The sequence below is a fragment of the Amia ocellicauda genome, chromosome 12, assembly GCF_036373705.1.
Source record: "Amia ocellicauda isolate fAmiCal2 chromosome 12, fAmiCal2.hap1, whole genome shotgun sequence".
NCBI classification, from domain to species: Eukaryota; Metazoa; Chordata; class Actinopteri; order Amiiformes; family Amiidae; genus Amia; species Amia ocellicauda.
Window position 1 is genome coordinate 17,933,564 of NC_089861.1, and position 20,121 is coordinate 17,953,684.

Consider the following 20,121-nt stretch of genomic DNA (forward strand, 5'->3'; position numbering starts at 1 on the left):
CGGAGTGTTAAATATTAATGATTGTGGCCATTTCTCCATTTGATACAGGAGATAACGATAAACACAATGCTTATGTGCCATGTGTTCAATAAACACGTCCATTGCTGACCACAATTAATCACAGCAGGACAGACATACAGTTTTTGTAATCTTCCTCCCGGTCCCACAGTGCCGCACCGCAGCACAAACAACATCATAACCTTAAGATTTCCTGCGTGCAGCGCAGATTTCTGCAGTTCTGCACAGATTTCTGGAATCACAACAAGAACTCGACCTAAAACATGATTATTCAAAAAATGTTTGGGGGGCGAAGCCGCCACTGCCAAATATAGTGACTGCTTTTCTGATGTGCCAATCAGTTCAGACAATTGAGGAGCGCGCTGCCAAAATCCAACAAACAAACAAACAAACAAACAAAAACATGCAGATAGCAGCTCACTTGGCGTATCACTCTGGACACACGTGCCATAGGTTCGCCATCCCTGCACCAGAGTCACAAAAGTGTTTGAGTGTGCAATCAGGTGGCAAATAATTGACCATTATAATCTCATTTAAAGTTCAAAGTTTCTGTTATTGCTTCACCTGTGTGTGATCGTTGTGAAAAGCTGTCAGGAAATACATTACTTACAAATAAATAAGTAAATACAAATTTGGAAGATTGTACTGCATTTATGTTGCTGAAGTGTATGATGTCTGCATACGTTTACAAGTGGTATTACTTGTGTAGTAATAAGAAATGAATATAAACCAGTGTCTCAATGCGTTTTAACTCCAGTACTAAGAAGTGCAACTTTAACTATGCATATAAAGTTCGATAACATATAGTAAGAGTACATATACTTACATCATATAGTAAGTTTAACTAATGTATAAACATCAATAAACAATTTGTATAGTTGCTGTTGTTTTTATACAACCCATTCAGCATGTACAATTGCACAAAGACAGATAAGCGCCGTGCAGAAGCGTTCAACTCGCTGTGCAGCAGCAGCGCGCATGCGCTATTGACAATGACGCGCTTTGAGCCGTGAACGAGTGATCACGCGCTTCCGCACATCCACCAGGTCACTGAATTCATCGTAACATGTTTGTGTATGTGGGATGTTACTGTTTTTCACAAACTATACACAGGATTCACAGGTAAAACATAGACTCTGAAAGAATTCACAATTGGTCTTTTTTAAATAAAAGTATATTTTAACCCTGTATATGCTGTGCTATTTTTTAATGATTCTGGGAGTTTGGTAGCATATATGTGATGTTATTGATTTTCACAAATTATTCCTCTGATTCACAAGTAAAACAAAGGCTGAAAGAATGACAGTTGGTTTGAAGACGGCACATTTGAACGTTTTAATGTGTGTTCTCCACCTCCAGTCCCCGTGCAGTGCAATGTGTAATTGGATAATTTATATGATTATTTAAAGCCCCTGTGCCGCCAGTTACGGGGTGGCCGCTGCCGGGACAGTGCAGGAGAGAGGACGGGCCGAGCAGAGGAGGAGGGGAGCGAACTGCGAGTCGTTAGAATGAAAAAAGGAAGAAAGGCTTTGCTTTTTAAAAATTTCACTGTTGATTCGCTGGTTGTGTGTGTGTTTTAATCCGTTTTAAACTTTGTATTTTAATTGATTTTAAAGAACAAAATAAAACCTGTATATTGATTTTAAAGAACGAAATGATTTATATTTAAAATCGTCTATCTGCTGTATGTTTTAAGTGGGAGGTGTTAGAAAGATGGGTGGGCCTTTATATAAGTCCCTGTACTTCCAAGGTTGGGAATTAAACTGTTGAGTCTGTCGGTGTGAGCAGAGCAGGCGCACTTTAAATAATGGGATACATTTGTCTCCTTCTGCTGTACCTCTCCTTTTATGGTAGGAAGACTGCTATTAATATTATTTCAACTACAACTGTTTGCATTACTACCACTACAATTCAATAAATAATGTATGCTATGTACACCATGCTGTTCAAAGTGGCATTTATGTAGCCTATCATTCTCTTGGCATTTGAGTATTTTAACGTTATTTTGAAATATAACATTACTAAATTGTCACGGTCACATCTGTTCTAATAACTACAGAACATTACACTCATGCCCAACTTAATGATTGACGCTTTATTCCTGTGCAAAACGTTGGTGGTAAATACAATAATAATAAATACAATATTGTAAATTGGAATTTGTAAAATGTATTATTTTGAATTGCTGTTATAGCTAAGTTGAATTTGTAATGATTGATGCCTTGTACTTCTCTGTATTTTTGCACTTTGTTTACACTTATGTTGTAAGTCGCCCTGGATAAGAGCGTCTGCCAAGAAATAATAATAATAATAATAATAATATTATTATTAATATTATTATTAATAATAATAATAATAATAATAATATAATATCTTATTCGAAATTTGAGGAACTTCGTTTTTTAAGAGACGCAGTTTTTTTAATATGATGTATTTCAGCTATAATACTCATAAGAATACGTGTGTTGAAAATACATAATTCAATTTCAACATTTGTGTTATAGTCCTTTCCATAGATGCCATATTTGAAAAAATACACAGTGAAAGAATTGGGCTATGCATGAATTTAAAACCAAGCAATTTGTTAACAAAATAAGATGCATCCAAAATGCAGCTGTTACAAATGTTTCAATTAAAAAATCTACTTTGAACACTTTGCAGATTGCCTTGTTGGCTTTGGCCTTGTTTATTATTATTATTATTATTATTATTATTATTATTATTATGTATTTCTTAGCAGACGCCCTTATCCAGGGCGACTTGCAATACAAAGTGCAATAATACAGTGCAATTCAATGCATAATACATTTTACAAATTCCAATTTACACACGTGTATATGAGATATACAATAAACAATATATGAGGTCTTACATCCTATATTGTAAGCTGATTTAGTGTATAGGGCAGTTTTTTAAAAGCTGTTGCCTTTGTACAGCATAGTTCTGGCATTATTTCAAACATTCCCTTCCCTGAATAATTATGATGATGTATGTAAATGTTAATCTTCACTGAAAGTCACTTTCTCCCTTGTTATGAATTAATTATTGTACAAACTAAAGTGTCTTATGGGAAAAGCTAAAGCTGATACCACTGCACTGTTACATTTGTTATTTATTATCCTATTAATGCATCCTATCTCATCCAATAAGAAACTGTAGTTTGTACAATAAATAATTTTGGAGATGAATAATGTTTATTTCCTCTGTCCTTTCCAGGCATCAGCTCGTCTTCCCCTCAGTCTGCAGTGAGGCTGCAGGGCGCTGTGGGGGGGGCAGTCTCTCTCCCAGCCCCAGTGTTAGACTCAGGGTTCTTGAGATACAATGTCAATGTTGCACTGGTGTTCAAGCGGGTGTTCATTGAACTCAATGTGACGAGGTTCAGAGGCAGAGTGACCTGGAACAGCAGCACTGGACACTTCCACATCACACAGCTCAACACACAGGACTCTGGGGAATATAGAGTGCAGAACACAGAAGGAAACGTCTCAGACACAACAGTGTTCCAGCTGACAGTGTACAGTGAGTGTCTGTGCTCTCACCACAGAGCAGAGTTACTGTCAGTGTCAGTGCTGTGCAGTCAGTGTCAGTGCGGTGCAGTCAGTGTCAGTGTGGTACAGTCAGTGTCAGTGCTGTGCAGTCAGTGTCAGTGCGGTGCAGTCAGTGTCAGTGTGGTACAGTCAGTGTCAGTGCGGTGCAGTCAGTGTCAGTGCTGTACAGTCAGTGTCAGTGCAGTGCAGTCAGTGTCAGTGCTGTACAGTCAGTGTCAGTGCTGTACAGTCAGTGTCAGTGCGGTGCAGTCAGTGTCAGTGTGGTGCAGTCAGTGTCATTGCGGTGCAGTCAGTGCAGTGCAGTGCAGTCAGTGTCAGTGCTGTGCAGTCAGTGTCAGTGCTGTGCAGTCAGTGTCAGTGCTGTACAGTCAGTGTCAGTGCTGTACAGTCAGTGTCAGTGTGGTGCAGTCAGTGTCATTGCGGTGCAGTCAGTGCAGTGCAGTCAGTGTCAGTGCAGTGCAGTCAGTGTCAGTGTTTACAGTCAGTGTCAGTGCTGTACAGTCAGTGTCAGTGTTTACAGTCAGTGTCAGTGCGGTGCAGTCAGTGTCAGTGCGGTGCAGTCAGTGTCAGTGCAGTGCAGTCAGTGTCAGTGCTGTACAGTCAGTGTCAGTGCGGTGCAGTCAGTGTCAGTGCTGTACAGTCAGTGTCAGTGCAGTGCAGTCAGTGTCAGTGCTGTACAGTCAGTGTCAGTGCATATCAGTTAGTTTATATCATTCCAGTTCAATTAAACTACAGCTGGTTCTACTGAAAACTTTAATGCTAAATTGCACCTGTTCTAATTATTATTGTGCAACTCTTAAGGAATAGCTATTATAAACATGTGAAGATAGTTTTCCATGTGATGGACTCTTAATGTGTGACTAAGTGTTTGTAGGTGTTTGTTCAGTCCTGGTGATTCAGTGTGTGGATGCAGTGTGTGTGTTAATACAGTAATCCTCAGTCACTGCAGTCTCTAGTGTCAGGCAGTGTGCTGGACACCCTGTGTTCAGTGGGGCTTCATTAAGCAATGTTACTCCTGTGTCAGTCAGTTTCTACATGTTGAACAGCAGGTCTGTGGGAGCTGCACTGAGTGACTCTGTATTCTCTGTGTGAACTCGACCACAATGATGAGAGATGATCATTGTCAGTCATGTACTTCTGTGTAGAGTGCAGTGTAGCTGTATTTTAGGCAGCTCCCAGATCAGTGCTGTCAAGCCTGCAGGTCTCACTGCTTCTGTCTCTCTCTCTGCAGACAATGTGTCCAAACCTCAGGTGTCCAGTGAGACCCAGGTCAGTGCTGGGAGCTGCCCTTTCCTGTGCTCTGTGGCCAATGGGAGAGAGGTGACCCTGTCCTGGTACAGAGAGGGGGAGGAGAAGCCCCTGAACCACAGCAGCTCCCCTGATCTCAACACCAACCTGACTCTCCCTCTGGAGACAGAAGGACTCTCTCACTCCTACAGCTGTGTGGCCACCAACCCCGTCAGCACTGAGAGAGTCACAGTCAACACTGAGGAGCACTGCCTTGGTGAGACACTGTACAGATACCTGCAGATGAAGATCCTAATTAACTTATTCATAGTTTAATGAATAGGCAGAACTTCTGTTGTCTGTGCTGGACCTCAAACAGACATAGAATTTAATAGGTACACATCTCTACCTGAACATTGTGGGCACACACATTATGGGAGTGTTAGTAGGAGAGTATCTGTACGTTCACACTCAGATATTAATCAATCCTTATGCACTTACTTATTGAAATAAAGAAGATAAAAGTAGCCATTTTTTTATTTGAGTATTTTAAAATGTGTTTTTTAATAAACTGAAAAAATGTAAAGATAATTGTCAACCCCTTGACTTTCACACTCATGTGAGTGAGAGAGTAATGGTGTGAGTGTGTGTATCTGCATGCTTGTATGTGAGTGCAAGTGTGAGTGTTTTATCTACACTACTAGTCAAAAGTTTTAGGACACCTCCATTTTTCAATTTTTTATTGAAATTTAAGCAGTTCAAGTCTAGTGAATAACCTGAAATGCTAAATGGTAAACTGACAGAGGTTAAAAAAAAGTTTAGGTTACCAAAAACTTAAAAATAATGTACATTTCAGAGTTATATACTGTGTTACATGCAGCTTCCGTGCATAGAAGTTACACTGTATTCCTCCAATGCACACATCATTTGAAAGCTTTTTCTCTTGGCTACCAGAGCGTTTCATTCTCAAACACATCCGATTTACAGTTTCCATGTCACCCACCGTCATTCAGAGCCTGGGGGGTAAACGCGTAGTCTGCTCTGGTCTGCAGTCTGCTCTGTCTCATTCAGACAGTCACAGATCACTCAGTTTCAATCGGATTTCTTTGCAAATAGGCTTGTTGTAAGTAATCCAGTATATATTGATGTTCTATCAAACACAGAAAAGTTCAGATTCAATTATGTAAAATTGTTGTGTATTAGTACACTGTAAACAGAGTTTTCCATCTTTACATTTTGAGCTAATTGTTAATATTTTCTGAGATTTTGTATTCCTACTTAGACCAAGTATCCCCGCACCCCCCACCCCCCCATTTTAGAATGCAGAGGGGGGTGGCATAAATGTTGGAGGAGTATAAATAACAACTTTTTAACATCAGAGAATGAGAGTCTCAGCTTTCATGAGATACCAAACAAAAAACACAACAGTGAAGAGTACACATGGGATTAAAGAGAAGCACACAGATTTGGTGCCCTTTTAAGGGTACCAGAGGGGTCTTTCAGCTTAAGGGGTTACATTTTGTTAAACAAAACGATCTCATTATTTATTTTCTATCTCAAATTGTTTATTTGTTCTATGCTTTAATTTCAGAATACATTGATACATTAAACTGTAAATTTCAATAAAAACTGGAAAAATTGAGCTGTTCTAAAACTTTTGATGGGTAGTGTATGTGTGTGCAAGAGTGAGAATGTGTGTGTGTGTGTGTGTGTGTGAGGTAAGTTGTCCCAGTCTGTAAGATACTCCCTCAGACAGCATGTTCTTCACACATGTACAGTATCTCTCTGTCTCTACAGGCCCAGTGTCCAGTCCTCAGGTGTCCAGTGTCACCCAGGCCAGTGCTGGGAACTGTACCCTGCTGTGCTCTGTGTCCAATGGGAGAAATGTGACCCTGTCCTGGTACAGAGACACAGACAACAAGACCCTGAAACACACCAGCTCCCCTGATCCCAACACCCTGACTGTCCCTCTGGACATCCCTGACCTCTCTGTGTCCTACAGCTGTGTGGCCACCAACCGCCTCAGCACTGAGAGAGTCCCAGTCCACCCTGAGGAGCACTGCTTCAGTAAGTGACTGAGAAGATACTTGCCTTGTGGATAACTGTGCTCCCATTGTAACACTGCAGCTGTGTGTGTCTGAGATATGGTGTGTAGTGCCTGAGGGGCTGCCTCTGTGTGGACACTCTGGGCCTCTGTGTGGGCAGACAGACAGACAGACACTGGGCCTCTGTGTGGACAGACAGATAGACACTGGGCCTCTGTGTGGACAGATAGACAGACAGACAGACACTGTGGGCCTCTGTGTGGACAGACAGACAGATAGACAGACAGACACTCGGGGCCTCTGTGTGGACAGACAGACAGACACTCTGGTCTTCTGTCTGTCTGTTTCAGTGTATCTGAGCTGGAACTCTGAGTTCTGTACATCATCACAGGTTAATCATCTGTCTGTTGGAGACCTTCATGGCAGAGCAGATGCTGCTGTTTTCTCAGTCCTGTAGATGTTCTCAATACTGTAGATATATTTTCAATGCTGTATGGTCTTGATTCTGTTTGGCTATTCATTCTGTTTTGTAGATTTATGTAGGTTTTATCCTCTGGTATGGATGAGTATTATTGCTCTCTCTGTCTACAGCCAATGTGTCCAAACCTCAGGTGTCCAATAAGAATCAGGTCAGTGCTGGGAGCTGCCCTTTCCTGTGCTCTGTGTCCAATGGGAGAGAGTTGACCCTGTCCTGGTACAGAGAGGGGGAGGAGAAGCCCCTGAACCACACCAGCTCCCCTGATCTCAACACCAACCTGACTCTCCCTCTGGAGACAGAAGGACTCTCTCACTCCTACAGCTGTGTGGCCACCAACCCCATCAGCACTGAGAGAGTCACAGTCAACCCTGGAGAGCACTGCCTGGGTGAGACACTGTACAGATACCAGCTTCACTGATCCATGAGCACAGAGACTCAGCTTTCACTGCAGGCCTGGCTTATTGTAAATTACAAACACAGAGCTTCTATTGACTGTTAGGCTGTGTAAATAGAGAACAAGACAGACTGATAAACAGATATCCCTTAGGGACAAAAGTACTTTTTTATACTTATAGTGAATGTAACTGTACTTTTTTCATAGGGAAAACTTTGATAGTATTATCTATATGTACTGTGGATCTGGACACAGCAACAGAAAGGTGGACAGAGAGAGCAGAAGCCTGCATCATGTAAAGATAAATCTTTAAGAGGACACAAGTGTACAGGGGCTCTCAAATGTATTCACAACCGGGCTATTGTTGCAGTATGCACATAGTCCCAGCTCAGCCCTGGAAGACTGTAACTCCTTAAGAGTTGCCATAGGCCTCTGGTGGCTTCCCTGACTAGTGCTTTTGAAGAACCTTATTCAGGATTTGATTTAAATGTTCCTTCATCTTCATGATGTAGTTTTTGTTAGGAAATATACTAAACAATTGTGGGACCTCCTAGAGACAGGTGTACTTAACCTGAAATCATGTGACACACCTTAATTGCACAGAGGTGGACTCCGTTCAACTAATTATGTGACTTCTAATGACAATTGGTTTCACCACAGCTCAATCAGGTGTGTCATAGCAACGGGGGTGATTTCTTATGCATTCAATTATTTTCTGTTTTGTAATTGTAATTCATTTAGACCAATTTGCAGATTATATGTTTAAGTTTGTCATCATGGACATTTTCAGTGTCGATCAGTGGCAAAATCCCCTGATTAAATCCATTCTGATTTAATGTTGTAACACAATGAAATGTGGAAAAATCCAAGGGGGGTGAATATTTTTTAGAGCCACTGTATATAGTGTGACTGTACAGTCTGTTAGAGCAGAGGTTCTCAAACTGGGGTCTACGAGGGGGTGCTAGGGGGTCCGTGGCAAAATACCCCCCCCCCCCCAAAAAAGTAAAAAAGAAAAATGCAGTCTGGCACACTGGCGAAACTCTTGAGCTCTCGCAAGCTTTTACCGTCAGCACCCCCCCCCCGCTCTCGTAAGTTTTAATCGCCCCCCCCCCCCCGCCATCCTTTGGTAGGTGGGGGTCCTCAGTTAAAATCTGTGTGGCAAAGGAGTCCCTGGGTCAAAAAAGTTAGGGAACCCCTGTGTTAGAGGACTGGCTGTCCCATGCAATAGGTAGTTGAGGCCCTATAAATTCCATTTTGTTATTTTGAATTTTCAGAAAAAAAAATTCAGAATTTGTATTTTTCCATTATAATTAAGTGGAGGGGAGTATTTATTTCAAGCACATATTATTATTCATATAGCTGCGGGAAACTCTAAAACTTTAAGGTATGAGCAGATGGACCTAATTTCCCAACACAACAGGATTTAAAATGCCAGGTTTAAAACACCAGATCAGCGCTTCTGACATTTTCATAACAGCGGACTAGCAGAATTGTAATTACTAAGCTAGGAATTACATTGCATTGACGAACCCAATCTGTGCAGCTGCACCGACATCTGCAAATAACAGGTAAAGAGATGACAAATTGTAACTGCTGTTGAGAGTCTGGCTTAATTGTCCATGTGTGAGTGAAGATTGGATTGCTTTGACATATATCAGAAGCTATATAACTTTTATTGTTTGTTATTTTCACTCAAGCGATACCAGAGCTGCAGAAGCGAGAGTGAAGCAGCACGAGAGGCGGCACTTTTTTACTGTTTTTTATAGGTCATGTATTGTGGCTGTAAGGTGCTAAAAAATGTTTTTCATTTGTTTCTGTGATGTGCGTTTCGCTAAGCCTCTTATTATACAAAGTCTGTGCTATTTAAATGCGTTTCATATGTGTATACACTCCCCTAAAGGATTATTAGGAACACCTGTTCAATTTCTCATGAATGCAATTATCTAACCAACCAATCACATGGCAGTTGCTTCAATGCATTTAGGGGTGTGGTCCTGGTCAAGACAATCTCCTGAACTCCAAACTGAATGTCTGAATGGGAAAGAAAGGTGATTTAAGCAATTTTGAGCGTGGCATGGTTGTTGGTGCCAGACGGGCTGCTCTGAGTATTTCACAATCTGCTCAGTTACTGGGATTTTCACGCACAACCATTTCTAGGGTTTACAAAGAATGATGTGAAAAGGGAAAAACATCCAGTATGCGGCAGTCCTGTGGGCGAAAATGCCTTGATGATGCTAGAGGTCAGAGGAGAATGGGCCGACTGATTCAAGCTGATAGAAGAGCAACTTTGACTGAAATAACCACTCGTTACAACCGAGGTATGCAGCAAAGCATTTGTGAAGCCACAACACGTACAACCTTGAGGCGGATGGGCTACAACAGCAGAAGACCCCACCGGGTACCACTCATCTCCACTACAAATAGGAAAAAGAGGCTACAATTTGCACAAGCTCACCAAAATTGGACAGTTGAAGACTGGAAAAATGTTGCCTGGTCTGATGAGTCTCGATTTCTGTTGAGACATTGAGATGGTAGAGTCAGAATTTGGCGTAAACAGAATGAGAACATGGATCCATCATGCCTTGTTAGCACTGTGCAGGCTGGTGGTGGTGGTGTAATGGTGTGGGGGATGTTTTCTTGGCACACTTTAGGCCCCTTAGTGCCAATTGGGCATCGTTTAAATGCCACGGCCTACCTGAGCATTGTTTCTGACCATGTCCATCCCTTTATGACCACCATGTACCCATCCTCTGATGGCTACTTCCAGCAGGATAATGCACCATGTCACAAAGGTCGAATCATTTCAAATTGGTTTCTTGAACATGACAATGAGTTCACTGTACTAGACTGGCCCCCACAGTCACCAGATCTCAACCCAATAGAGCATATTTGGGATGTCGTGGAACAGGAGCTTCGTGCCCTGGATGTGCATCCCACAAATCTCCATCAACTGCAAGATGCTATCCTATCAATATGGGCCAACATTTCTAAAGAATGCTTTCAGCACCTTGTTGAATCAATGCCACGTAGAATTAAGGCAGTTCTGAAGGCGAAAGGGGGTCAAACACAGTATTAGTATGGTGTTCCTAATAATCCTTTAGGTGAGTGTATATACACATTAAAATATATATGTATACAGGCGCTAAAGAATAGTTGTCTGGTTGCGTTTCCAAGTTGGGGTGCCTTGTCTTGGGAATTTAACATAAAAAGAATATCCAAAAGTGAATGCTGGTTCTGATAAAAAGGTGTCAGAACACACAGTGCATCGCAGTTTGTTGCGTATGGGGCTGCGTAGCCGCAGACCAGTCAGGGTGCCCATGCTGACCCCTGTCCACTGCCGAAAGCACCTACAATAGGCACGTGAGCATCAGAACTGGACCACGGAGCAATGGATGAAGGTGGCCTGGTCTGATGAATCACAAGTTCAAGGTGTTGACTTGGCCTCCAAATTCCCCAGATCTCAATCCAATCGAGCATCTGTGGGATGTGCTGGTCAAACAAGTCCGATCCATGGAGGCCCCACCTCGCAACTCGCAGGACTTAAAGGATCTGCTGCTTACGTCTTGGTGCCAGATACCACAGCACACCTTCAGAGGTCCAGTGGAATCCATGCCTCGACGGGTCAGGGCTGTTTTGGCGGCAAAAGGGGGACCTACACAATATTAGGCAGGTGGTCATAATGTTATGGCTGATCGGTGTATATATATACATATATATCTAGTTTGTTTAAACTGACTTTGTTGTAATGTGTTTGAGGGCCTGATTCAATTTTTCACCCTGAATTCCGCGATTCCGTCCCTGTTCTCCATAACATGGATTTCATAGGGCCCTAGGCAGTTCAGCTGAAACTGATCATAGGGATGGAGGTACTATAGACACTCTTAGGCAGTGCGATCTGTGTTTATACTGATCACTGGACTATACTGGGATATTGTACTAGTCACTGGTGTGTACTGATGTACTGATCAATAACTATTTTGTGTCTCTCTACGAATCATTGTTTCTACCTCTCTGGGGTTTCTCTATAGTTTTCCAGTGTGGTGTATCAATAAATTATTACATAACTCCATGGGTTATGTAACACCAGACTGATGTAAATTTGACTTTGCATAAAACGTTCCCATAGGCCCCATTAAGAAAATATCAGAGATATGGAAATTTTACACTAAATACGTAAAGAGCAAGTAGTGCGTTTCCGACTCACACCAGAACCGAGTGGCGTAGAGAGCTGCGCAGAGGAACCCTCTGTAAACAGAACCCTGTGATCTTGTCTTACCGTGAGCAAAGCGACTGACTTCACACCACAGCCTGTGAGGCTCCTGAACATGTCCCTGGCAGGAGCCCTGCTCTGCTCACTCCAGGGAAGAGTGGGAATCAGGCTGTGTGTAGGGCTGGCATCCCATTTGTTCCCTAACCACCTGGCAGGATTTTTACTTTTTAATTGTTTTTTTAATTTGTTTAATGCATTTTCAGTTATTTTCAATGTATTTGACCATTTTGTTGGTGTGCAGTTTTTGCTTTTATCACGATTTGTTTATTTGATTTGAGCACGTTTATTTTAAAGTGAATTGTTTTAGTTTTGTTAAAATCACAAAGATTTTAAAATTTTTAAGTGATTTTAAGGACTGGCATTTTTAACGATTTTAATCATAAGTATTAAATATTGAATTGTTTTTATTTACGAAATGTAAAATACTTCAACCCAATAAACAGTATTCACCTGGCAGGATAAAACAGCACTGAACACAAACTGCTCATTGTGGGGAAAACTGAGACTCTAAACAGAAAATAAACAACTGGCAGGTTGGGGGTGGGGGAGCATGAAGAAGGAGGGGCCACTGTTTAATTAATACTGATATGACAGGTCTGTCAGACTGCAGTGCTGGTGTTCAGCTGCGTCTGGTTTGAAACAAAATCCTGAGGAGCACCTCACTGAAGCACTGTATTGAACACCAGTCTGTTGCCATGGCGTTGTACTGAGCACCATTCTGTTGTCATGGCACTGGACTGATCACTGGCTCCTCTCCAGGTCCAGTAGCTCAGCCTCACATCCACAACACATCAGCCCTCAGAGAGACCTGCACACTGCTGTGCTCTGTGGCCAATGGGAGAGAGGTGACTCTGTCCTGGTACAGAGAGGGGGGGAACATCTCCCTGAACCACACCAGCTCCCCTGACCCCTACACCAAACTGACTGTCTCTGTGGAGATAGCAGGACTCCGCAACAACAGGCCAGAAACCCCGTCAGGAAGGAGACAGTGAGAGCTATCAGCCTGGAGTACTGCAGCAGGACTGAAGACGGTGTGTGTGTCTGAGTGCTGTGGTCCCTGCCAGTGTCTGTGTGCTTTAGTGTCCAGTCAACGTGTCTGTGTCTATCCTCTCACTGTAATGATAATTTAACCAGGGCTGTGGAACCCCCACAATCCCCAGAACACACACATTAGGGGAAGGACATCAGAGCATGGGATAGTTTGGAATAATAATTATTTTGCATATATATTGTAGGCAGCATCCCTCTTGTGGCAAAAATAGCCCTGGTGTTTCTTGGCATCCTGATCCTGACTGGAATTTTTTCTGTCTATTTCCTGAAGAGACGGAGAGACCAGCAGAAAGAAGGTGAGTATATCTGTGTTTCTATCAATCTTTGTGACTCTAGCTTGAGGTCAGCTGATTGCAGTGGCTTGAATGGGGCCTTGGAAAGTGCTTCCAGCAATACAAAGTGTGCATGCTCCTTTCAAGAACTACGAGGCCAGGAAATGGGACCCAGGTGGCTCACCATCAATCCAGACATGACACATGGAGATGGCCACTAGATGCACCTTGAGCATGGACGGAGACTTGCCCTCATCCAACAGCTCCTGAAGGAATTGTAAAATGACCCCGATAGGGCAGGTGACTGGGTTCTGGCCCTTGTCCTGGCACCAGGTTTGGAAAGTCTGTCAGTGATAGGAGTAATGCAACCTCATAAAGGGAGCTTTCTTCAACTGGATACTACTGCTTCTGACAAACCCTAGGCTGCAAGGCACAGAGTTGGAGTAGGTCTGGAATTGGGGTGCCACAGTGTGCCCTGTGCCTGGTACAGCAGATCCACTCATAGGGGAAGCTCCCAGGGCTCTCCGCTCAGGAGGGATATCAGGTCCACAAACCATAGTCTGCGAGGCCACTTGGGCATGATCAGTAGAACTATCGCTCATTCTCACCTGGTCTTCTCCTGGACCACCCGAAGAAGGGTGAAGGATGGGCATGTGTAAAGGACACTGCATGGCCATGTGTGAGCTATCGCATCAATCCACAGGGGTCTCGGACAGAGAACCATAGTGGGCAGTGAGTGGACTCTTATGAAGTGAAGAGGTAAATCTGTGCCCTGCCAAAGTGGTTCCACAGCTGCTGGATCACCAGCAGGTGGAGTCACTACTTCAAAGCCAGGGGGCCTTTCTGAGAGAGGAGGTCCACTGCTGTGTTGGAGAGGCTGGGGAGGTGGACTGCTCTGAAGAAACTGAGCCAAGGCTGCGACCACAATAGCTTACGGCGCATCAGGCGGTACAGCCTGGGCAACTGGAGACCTCCTTGCCTGTTGATGTAGGCAACCACCGCTGTTTTATCCATCTGAATCAACACATGGCTGGAGTCTGAGAGACACTGCTTGGAGTTCCAACTCATTGATGTGGAGGGCCCTGAAGGGCTCCGTCCACCGGCCTCAGACTCCACGCCCATTGCATACTGCACCCCAGCCTTGGTTGGAGGCATCGGCGACAGGTTGAGCCAAGGGGCAAACCGAGGGCTAGATTTGGAGGGCTCCGCCACCAACGGTGTCACGCATGAGTGACTGTCATTTGGCGGACTTGATCGCAGTGCGGGTACATCCTCAATGCATGAAACCACAGCTGCACACCTCGTCTGCAATAGCCACAACTGGCACCGATCTGCCACCATGGTTGCCAGAGAGCGACCCGTTGGCCATGGCACCGTGGCACATTACAGTGACCAAGAGGTCTGCCAATGTCGGGTTGGCAGCGGGGCATCTGTCATCGTGGCATTTGCTGTTGGGGTCTCTGCCAGGCTGGCCAGGTAAAAGGCTAGCAGGCTCTAGGTGTTGCAGGCTCCAGCCACATAGGCCCTGTTGAGCAAGCTCTTGGTAACCTTGCACTGCAGTGGTCAAGTTGACTAGCAGTAACTCGGTCAGGCCTGCCTCTCTCATGCCCTGCCAGTTGTGTCAGTCACATAATGTATTGTTATGTTTATTTGTAAACTATGTCAGAATGTACGTTTTTGGGGAGATTTCTGTGTGAGATGGCAATCAATTGTCACTGTGTCAACTGTGTTATATGTATAAAGCGATTGTAAGGAGATATGTCTATAGTTTTCATAACAAAACATGATTTTTTTATAATTAAATTCCGAAGCCACATAGTTTCATCCCCCCCTCAGTCATATGGGTACAATCAGTGATCAGCTCACCCTGCTCATTGATTGGGTTAGGAGAAACTGTCACACAAAAACTAGTGGACCAATGGAGACCCATGATCTTTGCCTCCCTCTAAAACCTGCCTTCGAGGATAAACTGCCAAAGCTCACTATTGAAAAACAAACTGGTGGCAAAAGAAAAGATTCTAGTATCATAATCAAAGGTTAAAACTCCAGGTGAGAACGTGAGCGAAATTGACTCAATCAATAAGAGTTTTGCTCTTAGTTATTTTTTTCACTTTTGATATCATTCTTTCTCATTGCTTTCGATTGTTTTATCTCAAATCCATTATTTTACTACAATATTCTTGTTACGTTTTAAATTTTATTTTTCTTGTTTATGATATATTTTATTTTGAATTCAATACTTACGGCGATAATTTGATACAGTATTCTGCAACACATCTCTTTTCATTGGATCTGTGCTATTTAAGATGTCTTTAAATTTATTTAAATTTTAGAATTTATTTTAAAAATATATACAGCAAAACCAACAATATTCTTCACCACAAATCTGTCCATTTCAAGTTTAAATCCACTTCCTGGCCCACAGATCTAGAATGAGAAGTTTATTTCCCCCCCCGTCCTGTGTCTGTTTCAGACTCCCCTCAGGAAATTACATACGCCACAGTGATTGCCAAACCCAGAGCTGATCGCAGCAAGAAAAAGGTCAGTAACCGTCACTGACTGACTGACTGATACACTGACTGACTAATAGATGGACTGACTAACACACTGACACACTGACTTACTGATGCCCTGATAAAAAATGTAAACCAACTTTAAAAATTGATTGGCCTAAATTTGGGAATCACCCTATTTATATATACTGATAACACAGAAATGCAGCTGAATCTTCTGTCCATTTTGTCAGCAGGGCAACTCGCAGGGGAATGAGACTGATCATGGAAAAACACCCACATCATGTGAGTCTTAAACACCTAGAGCTGCTGACTGTGTGTGTGACTGCGACAGTGAGCGCCTCTCCTGTGTGTGTGTTCATGTGTGTATGTAGAGGCTGTGTCAGTGAGCCCCTCTCCTGTGTTGCAGGTGATGACATTGTGTATGCCTCCATTAGCCACAGCCACCCCCACAGCCAGGCTTGCAGGTCTGCTCGCAGCAAGAACATGGTAAGACACCCACAATGCATTAATGACTAAATCAGAAGACTGCTAGATTGACTTACTCACTCTAGTATCTCTCGATCTTGTTGTCACTGACTCTGTAATTAGAGAACTTAAAGGAACTGATATGCATCGTCTGGGTAAGTCCGATGGCTGCAATTGTTCCACCTTTTTCTTGCAGTCTGGCCAGTATTGTAACAGGTACAGCATATAAAGACTGTGGTCTGTCTGGTATCCCTGCAGTGCAGCTGCAGGAGGGCCAGGCAGCGCCCCACAGACACTGTGTAAAATCATGCTGCTTACTCAGATGTGTTGTTCCAGCTGGTGGGACTGAGGTCACACCCTGTACTATGTGATGGATTGCAACGGACTCACAAACACAGGCACTGTGTTCATTTCACTCCAGCAAATGAAGCAACATGAGAGGTTAAATCAAGCTCTGTCTCAAACTCTATAGATATAGCTGAATGTTATTACGGAGCAAGTGATGGTGACCTGCTGTGACAGGTTCCTGGAGGGTCACAATCCTGCAGGCTTAACAGCTCTCTGTCAAACATCCATTTCAAATAATTAAACACACACAGTTGGCTCAATTAAACAATTTAATTTAATTGGGATAAAGCAAAACTCAGGAGGACTCTCCAGGACCAGGGCTGGACACCCCTGTTACGAGTCCAGAAGTCAGAAGGTGCATTTACACTGCCATTTCTGATCTGGATGAAATACATCTGAACATTTGATCCTGCTCAGTGGTGTTGTTCAAACCGGTCCTGGAGTACCCCCTGCCCTGCTGGTTTTTGTTCCAACTGAGGTCTTAATTGCTTAATTGATTCCTTAATTTACCTAACAAAGCAATATACCATTCAATTAAGTAATTAAGACCTAGGTTGGAACAAAAACCAGCAGGACAAGGGTACTCCAGGTTTGAAAACCCCTGATATACATATATTAAATTAGTCCTTTAGAACACAGAGGTATAAGGTAAGGTATTTAACAAGTAAAACCAATGCACTTGCATATTTGTTTCGCAATCGAAGCATTTTAAATAAATATAGGCTACAAATAGTTTTTGCTAACATAAAATAATGTACTTTTTGCAGCCGAAGCATTTAAAATTAAAGTACAATTATATATTTTTTGCTAACATTAAGTAACAAGCTCTGCCACCTGATTTTAAAACAAACTCCCTGTTTGGGCTGAATTTGATCCTGATCTGTACCATCTCCCTGAGAAGTACATTTGATACAATCGCAGAGCGTTTACACTGCCAATTTCTGAGCAAGATCAAATGCTACTGATGCATTTGATCTGGATAAATGTAAATGCACCTAGAGAGTGCTTACCGCCTTCGTGAAGTTTTCCATGTGCCTTTCAATTTAGCACCCAATTTATAACTGAAACTGACAGGAGATTGGACTTCTCCTTATTAGGTGATTGCTAATTGGACTGCAGTTTCCCATCCCTGTCTGAAATATTTTAACACTTGCGCAGATTACAATGCTGCATCTCAGGAAAGTGAACAAGTACTGCAGACAAACAACCCCCAGAAATGAATGTACTTACAGTGACTCACTGTCTTGGAGCAGGAAAATGACGAGTACTGCATATACGCCGGGGTGCAGACATAGGAGCTGAACCTGTAGGTGGGGGGGCAGAGGGATGAGGAGATCCCCCCCTACCCCTGCTCCTCTTCCAGTATTAATGGGGGCACAGCAGCATTTGTATCCTGAGATCAGCGGTGTGGAGACATCTCCAGTGTGAGGAGAGTGAGAGATGAGTGGACTGGTGAACAGGTATAACACAGCTTTCTCTCACAGAATGATTGGTAAATGTGCCCTGCACACAGCGACCTTTCCATAATCTTATCTGGACATTTTTCTATGACTACAGCTACTACAGCCCTACAGCTACTACATTTAGGGACAGAAACCAAATGAGCAAAGTTTGCACTGAAGCAAAAACCTCTGTTGTAGTGTTTGGTAAAAGCAACATGACATCTTAGCACCTGTTCTACTAAACTTTTAAAGGGGTAAAAAAAATATTTAACAGAAAAAGGTTAAAAGCAAAGCCAGAAAGAAACTTTAAAGTGTATTTTTATTGTCTCAAAATGTAAATGTTGTAAATATGTGTATGCTCTTTCAACTGTAAATATGTGTGCACAGTCCTCAAAATGGGTTGAGTCCCAGTTTAAACAGTGTCTTAGAGGTGAGAGAAATCCTGGGTGTGTGACTGGGCACTGAGAGCAGTCTATTTGTCCTGCTGCTTGAATGCCAATGGTTTTGAACATGCTTTAATGCCTTGCCTACCTAGGCTTTCCAATCCTACTGTATTATTTGTCTTTTAGTTCTTCGCTTTTGTAAATCTATAATGCTATTAGTTAAAATAATGCAGCCAATGTGGTGCTGAATGGGTTGTGTGTGTTGGAGAACAGTGGGAGGCATTTGGATTAACCTGTGTAATGACAGGTGAATATGCCCTTTCACACAAGCATCGAATAAGCTCTGTTAGTGCTTTAAAAGTTTTTATTTTTAAAAATACAGCAATGTAATATAACAAAATAAGCCAGACCATTAGAGAGAGAGAGAGAGACAGACAGTGAGAGACAGAGAGGAAGAGAGACCGAGGTCAGCTCTCTGGTCAGAATGTTGGTTTAGATGTGTTGCAAGAAAGAGAAGGAGAAGAAGAGGATGAGTGTTTCTGTCACTTCTTATTTACTCTCCAGTGGTTTCCCAACTGTTAGAGTTTCCATTATTTATCTGATCAGCTGCTTCTGCTTTACGGAGCTGATAAAACACACCAAAGCCTGCCTACAAACACAGGGTCTGATCATCAGCTCGCTTAGCTCTGTGTGGATTCAACCCCTCACCCTCTGGAGCACTGAACTCCCCCCAGCTCTTGGTACAGGGCTGCTGCAAATGTGAACCTGAAAGCATTACGCTCAAAGCAAAGGATTTCAGGGAAATTTCTTGATTTAGCCTGAACAATTACAGAGCAAGATTAAGATGACTCAGGACTGATCAACTTGTCAGCTCTGCTCTGTCAGAAGTCCATTCCCCTTCGGTTGGCTGTTATTGTGAGAGCATTGCTGGATGATGCTGATGTGTCATGGATTGATCACTGGGGGAGAGAGCAGAAGCACAGGCCAAACACGCCAACACAGTCAATATAAGAGACTCCCCACCCCTCGGTACTGGAGGCCCTGTTGTGGGACAGGTGTGCCAGGCGGGGTTATACTGTGAGCAGTTTATGGATCAAAAGTTTATAGACTAGAAGCACATCCCAAATCTTATGAGGTGCCAGGGAAATTGAGAGATCACCACATAATATACTGGGAATCAGCAGTGACTGTGTTTCAGCATCTTTTTTGTTTTCTATTTAGATACATATTTATTTGTTATTTGAAAATGTTAAAAGTGCTCTCCATGAAAAATAAATAAAATACTGTCTCACAAGACTTTGAGCTGGCTGCTGTGTGTTTCTGGTGGGGTTTTATTTTACCTTTGTGATGTTACAGCTGAATTGCTCTTATAGTTCTCTGCAGCATGTATTTTATTTTATTAAAGTTTAATGATATTAGCAAAATAAAACAATGGCAAAAAACTAAAATAAAAACAGCAATCTGTGTGTGTCTTTACGTACAACACTGTCTGAGTTGTGAAGTGCAATTAAGTATTTCAATGCTGATTATAGACTATGCTGCTGACACGGGTTTATTATTCCATTTCTCAGAAGATAAATCAAATAAAGAAGAAAGGGGCTCGTTCTGTACACTAATATTGTCAATATCAAAGACTATTTCTGCTATTCAAGGCAGCTGAGAATT

General features: G+C 42.7%; 1 protein-coding gene across 5 annotated transcripts; it reads left to right on the forward strand.

The window, feature by feature from the left end:
* The first annotated feature begins 1,052 nt into the window (after positions 1-1,052).
* LOC136764469 (signaling lymphocytic activation molecule) lies at positions 1,053-19,752 on the forward strand. 5 transcript variants are annotated; one of them, XM_066718580.1, is made up of 11 exons: positions 1,053-1,140; positions 1,428-1,868; positions 3,235-3,537; positions 4,798-5,070; positions 6,591-6,860; positions 7,430-7,702; positions 13,216-13,326; positions 15,776-15,843; positions 16,049-16,100; positions 16,225-16,304; positions 17,864-19,752. In XM_066718580.1, exons 2-11 carry the CDS (start codon positions 1,826-1,828, stop codon positions 17,864-17,866), a joined length of 1,476 nt encoding a protein of 491 aa, XP_066574677.1. In that variant the 5' UTR covers positions 1,053-1,140; positions 1,428-1,825; the 3' UTR covers positions 17,867-19,752. The 5 variants fall into 5 exon arrangements, with proteins under 5 accessions (XP_066574677.1, XP_066574675.1, XP_066574676.1 ...); XM_066718578.1 differs by having other exon boundaries at positions 17,885-19,752; XM_066718579.1 differs by having other exon boundaries at positions 16,052-16,100; positions 17,885-19,752.
* Positions 19,753-20,121: the final 369 nt, after the last annotated feature.

Coding starts and splice junctions, on each gene's coding strand:
- LOC136764469 (XM_066718578.1), top strand. CDS start 1,826: ATGGGATACATTTGTCTCCTTCTGCTGTACCTCTCCTTTTATG. Junction 15,844..16,048: donor CTGATCGCAGCAAGAAAAAG/GTCAGTAACCGT, acceptor CCATTTTGTCAG/CAGGGCAACTCGCAGGGGAA. Junction 16,305..17,884: donor CTGCTCGCAGCAAGAACATG/GTAAGACACCCA, acceptor GTCTTGGAGCAG/GAAAATGACGAGTACTGCAT.